This window comes from Pistacia vera, unplaced genomic scaffold, assembly GCF_008641045.1.
Source record: "Pistacia vera cultivar Batoury unplaced genomic scaffold, PisVer_v2 Contig563, whole genome shotgun sequence".
NCBI lineage: Eukaryota > Viridiplantae > Streptophyta > Magnoliopsida > Sapindales > Anacardiaceae > Pistacia > Pistacia vera.
The window spans coordinates 870014-884153 of NW_022196405.1; the positions used below are offsets into that span (position 1 = coordinate 870014).

Consider the following 14140-nt stretch of genomic DNA (forward strand, 5'->3'; position numbering starts at 1 on the left):
CCAGAGTCTATTATTAATCATGCGAAAGTAAGTTCGTGATGACAAGTTCAAGACATATTAATCGATAATTCGGTAGAAGATTGAGTTTAGGATTTTGACGTTCCATAAATCCGTACTCAATTAGGATATTTCAATGGAGGGACTTTACCTGCATGGTACATATGATCTGAAAAAGGTTTGATGAAATATTTCTTCATTGTGGTTTAGGGACTGTGGCACATTGCTAGATGTTTACCATAGTTGTTGGGCCTTCAGACAGGTTTCTGGATTCATCCAAAACTGGCTCACGGCTAATCCATGGTGGACCTACATAGTCACACCAATAGCCTTGAGAAGTTAGAGAAGGATAAGAGAGAGAAATGATTATCCAAAGACGGCTAGCACCTTCGAGGGTAATGACATAATTTCTATGGTAATTGTTACATAGAAAATTATTCGTGAAATTTTAAAGGTTAAAATGGTCAATCAATAATTAATTGTATTTAATCATTATATCTTAAAGCGTTAAGATAAATGAGATGAACTAAAATAACCTTTTAATAGTTAAAGGGCAAAAGGGTAAACTTACAAGTTGTTTATGTAAACTAGTGTAGTTTACATGGGCCCTTGAATAATATTGATTATTCAAAGGAAAATTAATAAATGCTTGGGCTCCTTTTAGAATAAGATTTTATCAGGGCATACAATTGAAAAGAAGGAATAACAAAATGACCTATGTATATATAAATGCAAATGGTTGCATTTTAGGTCAAGTTGTTCATTGTTCACTCAAAACAAAAACACAAGCTCTCTCTTAGGTTCGGCCACCCTCTCTTTCTCTCAAGGTGGTATTAAAGTGTGGTGGGTTTATAGCTTTGAATCTTGGCTTCATCAAACCTCAGCTTTAAGGAGAAGGTATAATGTTAATTTATGCTTTATTTAAAGTTTTGAATCCTATAATCCATATCATAGCTTGCATGTCTTGTTTACATGCTTTCCATCATTTTTCCACCACCTCCTAATGGTTTTTCATATACACCACAACAAAATGGTGTGTCAGAAAGGAGGAATAGGACCTTACTTGAAATGGTTAGGTCCATGATGAGTTTCACTAATTTGCTCACATCATTCTACGGTTATGCCCTAGAGACTGCAACCCATATACTAAACCGTGCGCCATCGAAATATGTAGATAAGACTCCATATGAACTATAGAGTGGGTGAAAGCCCAATTTGTCTTATTTGAAGATTTGGGGTTGTGAAGCTGATAAGTGCTTGAAAATACACTTATACTTAGTGGTTTGTAGGATCATTTGTGGGAAATTAGGATTAATTCGCATGAATTAACTTAATTGTTTCATAAACGCACTTTCCGGGATCACAGGTATTTTTGTTGTGTTTTCAGGGAATAAGGCTCAAAAATAATATTCGGATGAGAGATGATGTTGGCGAGAGAATTTGTGATGACTGGAAACAAAGGGATTGAGAATCAGAGTTGAATTGAAGAAGTTATGGAAGTTGAAGTAAAGAGAATATTCTAGATTACGTTCCAGCTTGAGCATGCCTCGGTATTTTGAGAATATCTTGAGCTTTAGAACTTGTATTAATATGATTCTTGGACTGTTTGAACTCTGATTCACAGGGCTACATTTCATATGTTTACCACTTTTCAAAATTTCATCGTTATTGAGTTCAAAAACCACCATCTCTGAAGAATAGTGGAATGATGCAGGAAGAAGACCAGTAGCTACTGTGCCGCTGCACACTTTCTCCAGTACCTACTGTGCCACAGCATAGTTCCAGGGCACAGTCACGGAAGTTAAAAACTGATTATCTGTTTTTAGGTAGAAGAATAGGGTTAAGAGCCCTAAACCAACTAGAATTAAGGAAAAAAACACCCTAACCCTTGTGGGATATAAAAAGAAGTCTTTTAGCATTATTTTGGGGAAATTCTTTTAGAGTTAAAAAGGAGAGAACAAAGATATTCAAGAACTGAAGAAAAAGGGAGATTAAAGAAGGCTTGGAGAAGAAGAATTGGAAGAGATCATCATCAACTCCATTAATCCAACCAAGTTTCACTAAGTTTTTCTTCTTCTTTGTTATTATTATTTGTTATGAATATTACAATGAAGTTCTCATATTTATTCATGAAGAACTAATTCTTTTGTGATTGAGGGTGATTTCAAAACCCTAGACATGTCTTGTGTTCAATAAAATCCGCATTTTTTTTATCTTTTGATCCCTCTTGGTTATGTGATTATGATAATCCGTAAATTATACAGTTTTTATTTAATCTTTTTGACGGATTTCAGGTACTTTCTAGTGCATTTTTACCTGAATTGGTGCTTAATTCTTTACTTTTCGTGTTTCAGGTTAAAATGGACTTTTTGAGCGAATAAAGACAAAATTGGATAGTTTTGACTCAGAATTGAGCGGATTTCAGAAGATAGGAGAGTTCCGGAGCAGGACAACACACGATGAAGCTTGTTTCCAAGGTAGAGAGCCGAAAATCGAAGAATTGTAGATAATTAATTAAGTTCATAAATCCTCTGCGGAAAAGACCCTTACTTGCTCTTTGCTACTACACGACTTTGCAGTAGAATTTAGTGAGGTAAAATTAGGTGTTGCATTTGCATGCATCAATTTTTGGCGCCGTGTCACTGGGGATTTTCATTAACTTAATTATTTGTTTACTTTTTGTTTATTTTTCAATTCTTATTTGTTCTTTGTTTTTGAGTTGTAGGTGTTTTTGGTGAATGAGCTCGCGATACAATTTGAGATCGAATCCACATTCTGATCTAATTCCACCTATTACTTATTCGAAACAACCTTTGCATAGATCACCTCTCGATCAAGCAATATATACCGATCTTCCACTCACAAGTGATTCTTCTGATTTTTCTGATCAAGAGGGGATGGCTAATCTAACTCTCAAAGAGATGGCTGCACCAACCGTTGACCAACAACCTTTATGCATTCGATACAATGATACGGCAGGGGGAGCTTTTGAGCTTAAATCTGGGATGATTCATCTTGTACCAATTTTCAGAGGTTTAGCAGGAGAGGATCCAAACAAGCACCTTAAGGAGTTCCAAGTGGTGTGCTCAACTATGAAACCAAATGGAACAACGGAGGAACAAGTGAAGTTAAAGGCGTTCCCATTTTCTTTAGCAGATAGTGCTAAGGAATGGCTTTATTACCTACCATCCAGGACCATAACTACTTGGAATGAGATGAAGAGGTTGTTCCTGGAGAAGTATTTTCCAGCATCTCAAGCCACACTCATTAGGAAAGAAATTTGTGGGATTCGGCAATACAATGGGGAAAACTTATATGAATATTGGGAAAGGTTTAAGAAATTGTGTGCTAGCTGTCCGCATCATCAAATAAGTGAGCAATTACTTCTCCAATATTTTTATGAGGGATTGATGCCAATGGAGAGGAGCATGATAGATGCAGCAAGTGGAGGAGCATTAGTTGATAAAACTCCTACAGAAGCAAGGAACTTAATTGCAACCATGGCGGAAAACTCTCAACAATTTGGTACTCGATCCGATCCACCACCAAGGAAGGTAAATGAAGTAGGGATATCCAATAATCTTGAGCGACAATTGAATAATTTGACTCCACTTGTGCAACAAATTGCAATTGGACAAGTGAAGGCATGTGGAATTTGCTCCAATGTGGGACATCCTACCGATATGTGTCCTACTCGTCAATAGCCAAATGCAGAACAAGCAAATGCCATGGGAGGATACCAAGGACAACAAAGGCAAAGGTATGATTCATTTTCCAATACCTATAATCCAGGATAGAAGGATCACCCTAATCTTAGCTATGGAGGAAATCAACAAGCTACTATCACTAATAATCCACCTAGTTTCCCTTACCCACGAGCTCCACAACTATACCAAGCAAGACCCCAAAATGTTTCCCAACCTCAAGGTAAGTCTTTGGAGGACTTGGTAAACTCTTTAGCAACTAGCTCTCTTCAATTTCAGCAAGAGAATCTCAAGTTCCAACAAGAAACAAAAATGTCAATCAAGAATTTGGAAAGCTAAGTTAGTCAATTGGCTACTACTCTTGGAAGATTAGAGGCGCATGGGTCTGGAAAGCTTCCTTCCCAACCTTTGGTTAACCCTAGGGAGAATGCTAGTGCCATTACTTTGAGAAGTAGTAGACAACTTGAGAAGACTCACAAGAAGCCAAATGATGAGAAAGAAGTTGGAGATGAGTTGATTCAAGGTGGAACAAAGCAACCCAAAAGTGCAGAAAATTCGCCAACCAATTCTTCCAATGCAAAACATCCACCTAAGGTACAATCTAATGTTCCTATTAATACTTACAAACCTCCTTTGCCTTTTTCTAGCAGGTTTGCCATATCAAAGAAGGAGGAACATGAACAAGAAATTTTGGACGCTTTTAGAAAGGTACATGTCAACATTCCTTTGTTGGATGCAATAAAGCAAGTGCCGCGTTATGCAAAATTTCTTAAAGAATTGTGCACCAACAAGAGAAAACTTAAGGGAAACGAGGTGGTGAGTGTGGGAGAAAATGTCTCAGCGGTTTTGCAAAGGAAGCTTCCAACAAAGTGCAAAGATCCGGGTAGTTTCACCATACCATGCATCATAGGCAACACAAGGTTTGAGAAAGCAATGTTAGACTTAGGTGCTTCTATTAATGTCATGCCTTACTCAATTTATCTTGATTTAAATCTTGGTACTCTTAAAGAGACCTGCTTAGTTATTTAATTTTCTGATTGATCTAATGCCTATCCAAAGGGAGTTGTGGAAGATGTTTTGGTGCAGGTAAACGAGCTTGTTTTTCCAGTGGATTTCTACGTGCTTGACATGAAAGATGAAACAACTGTGAAACCACGCCATTGCTTTTGGGGAGACCATTCATGAAAACATCCCGTACGAAAATAGATGTGCATAATGGGACGTTGACAATGGATTTTGATGGGGAAGTCATTCAATTTAACATCTTTGATGTAATGAGGTATCCTAATGATGACAATGATTGCTTTTCCATTGATGTACTTGACTCTTTAATGCAACAAATGTTCAAGCTTAAGGGTAAAGATCCATTGGAAGTGGCAATATGGAATGGGTTGTCAACTGAGGAACCTCAAAGTTTTAATGAAGACGTAGAGTTAGGAGAAGAGCTAAATGAAACTATAGCAATGTTGGATGAGCTTCCAAAGAAAAATCCAAGGTATGAAATCTCCTATATTTCTCTTCCCATATCTAATGAGAAACTTTTACCTTCCATTGTGCAGGCCCCTGCCGTGGAGCTTAAGCCTTTACCAAGTCATCTCAAGTATTTATACTTAGGAGAAGGAGACACATTGCCCATGATTGTAGCGGCCAACCTTTCAAAGGTGCAAGAAGAGAAACTTGTTCGTGTGTTGAGAGAGTACAAAACGGCAATTAGTTGGACGATTGTTGACATTAAAGGAATAAGTCCTTCCATGTGCATGCACCGCATATTGTTAGAGGAAGGATTGAAGCCTACAAGAGAAGCGCAAAGACGGTTGAATCCACCAATGATGGAAGTAGTGAAGAAGGAAATAATCAAGTTGTTAGATGTTGGTGTGATTTACCCAATTTCAGACAGTAAATGGGTTAGTCCGGTCCAAGTAGTTCCTAAGAAATCCAGAATAACCGTGGTAAAGAATGAAGATAATGACTTAGTTCCCACTCGCATTAAAACGGGATGGCGAGTGTGCATAGACTACCGCAAGCTCAATGCCACAATGCGCAAAGATCATTTTCCTCTTTCATTTATCGATCAAATGCTTGAACGTTTAGCAGGCCATTCTTACTATTGTTTTCTTGATGGATTTTCAGGTTATAATCAAATTGTGGTTGCACCGGAAGATTAAGAGAAGATGACGTTTACATGCCCCTTTGGCACTTTTGCTTATCGACGCATGCCATTTGGCCTTTGTAATGCACCTGCCACCTTTCAAAGGCGCATGGTAAATATTTTCTCCGATTACATAGAGAACATTATAGAGGTATTTATGGAAGATTTTAGTGTCTATGGCAACTCATTTGATAATTGTTTGGATAATTTGACGTTAGTTCTTAAAAGATGCATAGAAACTAATCTTGTTTTAAATTGGGAAAAATGACATTTTATGGTAAATCAAGTGATAGTTTTAGGGCATATTATCTCATCTAGGGGGATTGAAGTTGATAAAGCTAAAATAGATCTTGTACGTTCCTTACCACCTCCCACTTGTGTAAGAGAGGTACGTTCTTTTCTTGGACATGCAGGATTTTATAGGAGATTTATCAAGGATTTCTCTAAGATCACAAGGCTCTTATGCTGTTTGTTACAAAAAGAGGTAGCGTTTGAGTTCGATGAAGAGTGTATAAAGACGTTTGAGAAACTAAAAGAACTCCTAACCACAGCCCCAATTATTCAGCCACCCGATTGGAGTCTTCCATTCGAGTTGATGTGCAACGCAAGCGATTATGCCATTGGAGCCGTGTTAGGACAACGAGTTGGAAAGTTACCACACACCATTTATTATGCTTCAAGAACATTGAATGACGCTCAACTTAACTACACAACTGAGAAAGAACTTTTGGTGGTTATTTTTGCATTAGAAAAGTTTCGTTCCTATCTAATTGGCACTAAAGTTACTGTTTTTTCTGACCATGCAGCTCTTAGGTATTTGCTTACGAAGAAGGAGGCTAAACCAAGGCTTATAAGGTGGATTCTAGTGCTACAAGAGTTCAACCTAACAATCAAAGACAAAAGAGGGAGTGAGAATGTTGTAGCAGACCATTTAAGTAGGTTGATAAACCAAGAAGATGCTCTTCCATTGAAAGATGATTTTCCAGATGAACAGTTACTTGCAATGACATCCTTGGGACCATGGTATGTAGATATAGTAAATTACATAGTGACCAAGAGAACCCCACCCAACATGTCGCGTGCTAGCAAGGACAAACTGAAGAAGATCGCCAAGCAATACGTGTGGGATGATCCATATCTTTGGAAATATTGCCCCGACCAAATCATAAGAAGGTGCGTAGGTTCTCTTTCTACTCCCTTAACTGCATTCTCAAAACCCTCAGAACATGGGAAGCACACATCTGTTGTCTCAGCACTATCAAATCCAAAAAAGGGACACCCTAAAACAAGTTTTTTGTCAACCCAGGTTTATGCCCCAAATGAAGTTCTAAATCGATCCCTTCTTACAACTTTGCTTGGTAAATCAGCATCCCTTTTTCGTGCAGAATCAAACAGTGTAGATGGTAATCAGCAGTCAACTGCTACAGAGAAGCCATTTGCTTGAGCGCTTACTCAAAGCAGTATGTATACTGTCTCCTCTTTCTTGCTCTATGCGCTAGAACCAGTAAATGTCCCCGACTCTGTATTGTTTTTTGCTGGAGATAGTGACTATATACAGGCACAGCATTATGCTTTCTTCTACGAAATATGTATTGTTCATGCCTCTATTACTTCATTTTTTATGTTTTAACATGTATTTTCAATCAAGCTCAGGAAAATATACAACCAGTAATTGAAGATGTTGCCCTATAGTTGTACTCTTTTCTTTAGAATTAAGTGTAATTTGATGGATTCTGAGGCGTACAGTGCAGATATTCTTCCAGGCACAATCACCAACACCTGAAGCATAAAGAGCATCTGTCAGTGAAATTGGCTCAGTTATGAATAAAGTTGATACGATAGCTGGAACAGCTTGTAACAACTTTGGAACTTTGGCACCTAGAATACTACATCATTTACAACACAAGGAGCTTCAACGTTCAATAAGGATGCTCTTCTGAAGAAAGGTTGAAGAGAAAATATTAAGTGGAATGAACCACACACACCACCCCCCTCCCCCACCCCACCCCCTGGCGCGCGCACGGAGGCATTATCATCTTCACTCACTGGTCTCCTATGTTTTTTTTCTATTTAACTGTGCTTTAATGGTAGAGCACTCATTATGTCCCGTTAGAACTTAGTCTGTCTGACCCATTGTTCATAACAAAGTTAAATGCCTACTGAAAGGCATGCCATTGAAGGTTGTCATGATTTTACACACCCACCAGAAAGAGTAATAAACACAAGTTCTATTAATTAATGAATACCATGTCTTGGTGGTACAGAAAATGAAGTATTCACTAAAAGATAAGACTAGTTTGTGCTTTCCGTCGTCATAGGAGCTCCCGTAACTCATATTTTATTGTTCATTTGCTATAGATGAATTGGCAAACAATTTAACTTTCTTCTCCTTGTTTGACCCCATTACAGAATTTTTACAAGGGCATTTCTTTTTACTGTACCCTTTGTCTTATAATCTTATTCATTTGTGATAATTTGTGTATCTCAGCTTACCTCATTCACTTCTCTCGTACAGTACTTAAATTTATTGGTTAATTGCAGCCCAACAATGCTCTGCTGAATGAAATCAGATACATAAATCAGCGGTTGTTAAAACTGTGATTGATTTGGATTCAACTGAAGAACTGCTGCCCTTCATGCTGACGAGGGAAAAATTGTCGAATGTGCTTATAATACTTAGCTCCCAAAGAAAATTTCAAGATGCATGCATCACAGATAGTGAATTTGTACTTTAACATGCCTTCTGACATTTAATATTTGTGATTGAAATTTTTTGATTGATAAATGTGTTCTTCTGCATACGGTTGCCTGTCCTTCCCTTACGGTTGCTTGTTCCTCCCCTGTAATCTTAGATGGTTCGAGTGCTGACCGGAGGTGAGAGCTTCAAGTCTTGGATTTTCTTGATAGATCTCTTTTATGCAGTCAAAATGTTCAATATAGTTGTGGTTTTATCTGCAATGCATGAACACATCCTCAAGCGCATGTGATTAAATATTTATACACATTTATATTCTTTGAAATAAATGAACACATGTGGATGAAGGAATATCAATAGCGTCATGATATAAAGATTTTAAGTGTCTTATTCAAAAGTTTTGCTCTGTATATGCACAGCTCTAACAGTAAAAAATGGGTAGATCTATCAGAGAAGACGAAGTTCCGGTTCAGCATCTCTCTCGGCAATCTCTTCAAGCCCATTTCGGTTGGTGAGACAGCAAGGACTTGGGATACTTGTGCTCGTGCAGTGTTTTTGGAGTATGCTCAGGTGATCGGAGCAGAGTGGTTCAAGGTATGGGACATGGGAGAAATATGGTCCTGCTATACAGCAGTGCCAAGCAAAGTAATCCAACAAAAATTTCCTTAATAAGAATATGTTGATGTTGTATGCGGTAGCATCATTTTGATTATCAATTGTCTCTGTACAGATTAATTCATTCCAATTGTTGCAAATTTGTACAGATCTTTAGAGTCTCAATGTTATTAGCGTAGCATTTGGTTGTATCCATCGAGCCCAATGTTTTTCCTAAAATATCAATTATTTCCCAAATGTCTTATTAAATGTCAGATTTTAATATTCTTAAATTATTTTAATATATGAAATATTTTCATCAAGTAACATACCTCATATATTAACTCCTTTCTATTGCAGAAGTACAGGAGATAAGGACCTTTTCCCCAAATAATGACTTATTGACATTTCCTTCTTCACAAACTTTTAAAATACCATTTTATTACTCAAATTTATATTTTGGCAACGAACAGAGAGCAAACTCGGTATTAGTTGTTGGGGCTTTTGAAGAGAAAAGACTGATGAGTCTTTTGGTGGTGGAAGGTTGAATTTTGGTGGTTAAAATCGATCTGAATTTGACTTGGGAGAAGTGACTGCACAAACCATAATTGCTCAATTGCCGGTGATTGGCAGGGTTGGTGGGAGTAGGGTTTGAGGGGTTTTGGTTAGTGATGACCAGGAAGAGAATGGTGGTGATGTAGAGTTGCAACGATCCTAGAATCGAAAACAGAATACAAATTTAGGTAATAAAGTAATATTTTAAAAGTCTATAGGTGAGAGTGTCATGAAGTCATTATCTTGGTGGGAAAAAGTCGTTTGCTCGAAATAAAGACAAAATAAGAGATATCGATCATTGTATCTAAAAATACTATGTCAGACTAATGTGCCGGAAAATGAAAGGAATAGTGAATATGATGAGTTTGATTTTTTACATTAACTGTTTTATTTATTTTGTGTCATATCAGTTTGTACACAAATCTTTGTAAGATTTGTTTATATACCTAACATTATTGTTTTACAAATCTGTGTCAGACTGATGTGGCGGAAAATAAAAAGAAGAGTAAATATGATGAGTTTGATTTTTTGCATTCACTCTTTTATTCATTTTGTGTCACATCAGTTAATACACAAAGTTTTGTAAGATTTGTTTGTATATCTAGCATTAGCGTTTTACAAATGTCTACCAATTATAAGGGTGTAAGTGTTTTATTCCCAAACCTGTGGATCTCTGTCGTTCACTAAATCTCAGAGGTGTTCATAAAAAACCTCACAGTTTCACAGTTTTCATGCATCATGAAGTGTGCTGAGTCCACTAGAGTATTTAACTGAGTAGGAATAGTGCAGCAGAGGACAAAAAAATTGGCTTCAAAACTAAAAGCGAAGTCGACATTTGATATTGCTTTCACTTTCTCTCGAGTTCATAGGCTCCAGGTCTTTCGTCCTTTGAACTCCGGAGCTGTATTTTTTTTTCCATATCGGGTCTTTTTCTTCGCGGGATTTCCTTTTGTTGGAGAATGTTGCTGGTATTAGTGCTGGTGTCTTAACGTTTTTTGAGTTTGAGGTTTGGTTACAACGTCTTTCTCTGTGTGAAGAACAGAGACTTCATAACCATGAAAAATGTTGTTCTCATTCGAACAATCGCAAATCGTTATGCATTCCAATTGCAACTCTGTGACGCTCGAAACCCCTTGTCCTTTTCTATTGCTCGTACTGTCCATGCCCACATGATATGCTATGGCTTCAAGCCACATGGCCATATACTCAACCGTCTGATCGATATCTACTGCAAATCATCAAAACTTATCAACGCTCGTCGACTGTTCGACGAAATTCCCCAACAAGACGTCGTCTCTAGAACGACGTTAATTACTGCATATTCTGCTTCGGGGAATCTAAACATGTGCCGTGAAATATTTAGCAAAACCCCATTAAACTTACGCGACACCGTTTTTTATAATGCGATGATCACGGCATATTCTCATAATAATGATGGTCTTGCCGCTATTGAATTGTTTCGTGATATGATGCGTGATGATTTCAGGCCAGATAATTTTACTTTTACCAGTGTTCTTAGTGCCTTGGGGCTTATTGCTGATGAGGAATATGGGTGTATGCAAATGCACTCTGCGGTTGTGAAGTCGGGAGCTGGCCTTTTTACTTCTGTATTGAATGCACTTGTATCTGTTTATGTTAAATGTGCGTCTTCACCATTTGTTTCATCAGTTTCATTGATGAGTATGGCCAGGAAAGTATATGACGAGATGCCTGAGAGAGATGAGTTGTCGTGGACCACGATGATTACCGGGTATGTGAAGAATGGTGATCTTGATGCAGCCCGTGAGTTTCTAGACAGGATGAGTGAAAAAGTGGGCGTCGCTTGGAATGCAATGATGTCTGGTTATGTGCATCAGGAATATTATCAAGAAGCATTAGAAATATTCAGGAAGATGCTTTCACTGGGAATTCAGCTGGATGAGTTTACGTACACAAGTGTTATTAGTGCTTGTTCTAATGCTGGATTGTTACGGCTCGGAAAGGAGGTGCATGCTTACTTTTTGAAAATGGAGGCGAAGCCTACACAAGAATTTTCATTGCCGGTGAATAATGCACTAGTTACATTGTACTGGAAATGTGGCAAAGTTGACAAGGCTAGAGATATTTTTAATCAGATGCCAGTGAAGGACCTAGTTTCATGGAATGGAATTTTATCAGCTTATGTGAGTGTTGGTCGTATTGATGAAGCTAAATCATTTTTTGGGGAAATGAAGGAGAAGAATCTTCTGACATGGACTGTGATGATTTCAGGATTAGCACAAAATGGGCTTGGGGAAGACGGTTTGAAGCTATTTAGCCAGATGAGATTAGAGGGTTGTGAACCATGTGATTATGCATTTGCAGGAGCAATTACTTCTAGTGCTGTACTTGGAGCATTGGAGAATGGACGCCAGCTCCATGCTCAACTTGTTCGGTTTGGGTATGAGTCAAGCCTTTCTGCAGGAAATGCACTGATAACCATGTATGCAAGGTGTGGCCTTGTTGAGGCTGCCAGCTGTTTGTTCAGAACAATGCCTTTTGTGGACTCAATATCTTGGAATGCTATGATTGCAGCTCTAGGGCAACATGGACATGGTGTTCAAGCAATAGAATTTTATGAACAAATGTTGAAAGAAGGTATATTACCAGATCGAATAACTTTCCTTACAATTCTCTCTGCTTGTAGCCATGCAGGTTTAGTCAAAGAAGGATGCCATTATTTTGATTCAATGTATAGCCTTTATGGTATAACTCCTGGTGAAGATCATTATGCCCGTTTTATTGATTTGTTGTGTCGAGCTGGAAAATTCTCAGAAGCAAAGGATGTGATTGAAAGAATGCCATTCAAACGTGGTGCCCCAATTTGGGAGGCTCTTCTTGCTGGTTGTCGTATTCATGGAAACATGGATTTGGGGATTCAAGCTGCTGAACAACTTTTTGAGCTTATGCCGCAACATGATGGAACGTATGTACTTTTGTCAAATATGTATGCCACTTTGCGGAAATGGGATGATGTGGCTAAAGTGCGAAAATTAATGAGGGATAGAGGAATAAAGAAGGAGCCTGCTTGTAGTTGGATTGAGGTTGAAAATAACGTCCATGTATTTTTGGTTGATGACACTGTGCATCCTGAGGTGCAAGCAGTTTACAAATATCTTGAGCAACTGGGAATGGAGATGAGAAAATTAGGGTATGTCCCTGACACAAAGTTTGTGTTGCATGATATGGAATCCGATCAAAAGGAGTATGCCTTGTCTACTCATAGTGAGAAGCTTGCAGTTGCATATGGACTCATGAAACTTCCCCGTGGAGCCACAATTAGGATTTTCAAGAACCTTAGGATTTGTGGGGACTGTCACAATGCATTCAAGTTCATATCGAAAGTGGCTGCAAGAGAGATAGTTGTAAGAGATGGGAAAAGATTTCATCATTTCAGGGATGGTGAATGCTCCTGTGGTAATTACTGGTAGGCACAGATTCTTTTATTTAAAGAGAGTTTAAGTGGAGCATTGCCACAATGCATACAACTTATTATGTTGCGCAGGATGTTAATTACACACAGTTACTGAGAAGAAGATGCAAATACATGAGTCATGTCGTCAGAATGTTGCTGCATATTCCTCCAATTCAGGTGAGAAGTCATGTCATCAAAATGTTAGTAACACTTAAGAGGGTTGGTCCTGCTGCGCTTGGCACTCCAGGTTATACTTTCTACCTTGGAAGATCTTTAAATGGAGTAATGATAAATGACATTCTTTCAGATAAATGTATTGTTCCAGTGTTTCTGCAGATTGTTATAAATTTTCTGAATAATCTTTAATTTGGAGGTTCTTAATGTATTTGTGAATTGGAGTGAAATGTTTTAATAGAGACAATTGCATATTTTATCAGCAGAACTTAGGTCTCTATACAGATTTGTTCAGCAAACTCTTTCCTTTTGTTACTCTGGTTTTGAGGTTTCTTTTTTCTTTATGAATGTGAGAACCTGCATGAGCAGCAATTCTCTATTTTTCAATTAAAGAGGTTAAATGCTTCATCAAGCAATGTTTTTCTTTTAACAGGTCTCGCTTGCTCCATTGGAGAATGATGATCTGAAACCTGCTGTGACTGCTGAACCGAGATAACTGGAACTATACTGTCACCACATGATGAATTTCTGGCAAGGACTTGAACCTGAGATGTAATTTACAAAGTTGGATTTTAGATTAGGGATATTAAGTGTGACATAGAGAGCTAAAACGTTTCTTGCATATCAACTATCAAGCTTAGAATTGTTTATATATATATATATATATATATTTTTTTTTTTTTTTTTTTTTTTTTTTTTTTTTTTTTGTCCTCGAGTAAAAAGGTTGTCAAATCTTGATTCGACTTATAATCAAGTTATATGAGCTTGTCTTTCCTTTGTTGGCAGTCAAGTAAAGAGTAGAGATGGACTCTGGATGCTTAGAGCAAAGAGGTTGTGTC

The 14140-nt window shown here is 37.8% G+C and overlaps 2 protein-coding genes and 1 non-coding gene across 3 annotated transcripts; 2 read left to right on the top strand and 1 right to left on the bottom strand.

Annotated features, from left to right (window-relative positions):
* The first annotated feature begins 2735 nt into the window (after positions 1-2735).
* LOC116108411 lies at positions 2736-7294 on the top strand. The gene is given in 4 exon segments (XM_031394664.1): positions 2736-3682; positions 4070-4839; positions 4842-5539; positions 5633-7294. Coding segments are annotated over 4 exon segments (4077 nt in total).
* LOC116108425 lies at positions 3260-3367 on the bottom strand. The gene has a single exon (XR_004124634.1). It is a non-coding gene; the product is annotated as a small nucleolar RNA R71 (small nucleolar RNA).
* A 3170-nt stretch (positions 7295-10464) lies between the features above and the next one.
* Positions 10465-13404, top strand: LOC116108395 (pentatricopeptide repeat-containing protein At1g25360). Its single transcript, XM_031394651.1, has one exon. The coding sequence runs from the start codon at positions 10750-10752 to the stop codon at positions 13141-13143; it is 2394 nt and encodes a 797-aa protein (XP_031250511.1). The 5' UTR covers positions 10465-10749; the 3' UTR covers positions 13144-13404.
* Positions 13405-14140: the final 736 nt, after the last annotated feature.

Excerpts from the sequence above, each read along its gene's own strand:
- LOC116108395 (XM_031394651.1), top strand. The coding sequence starts at position 10,750 with ATGAAAAATGTTGTTCTCATTCGAACAATCGCAAATCGTTATGCATTC.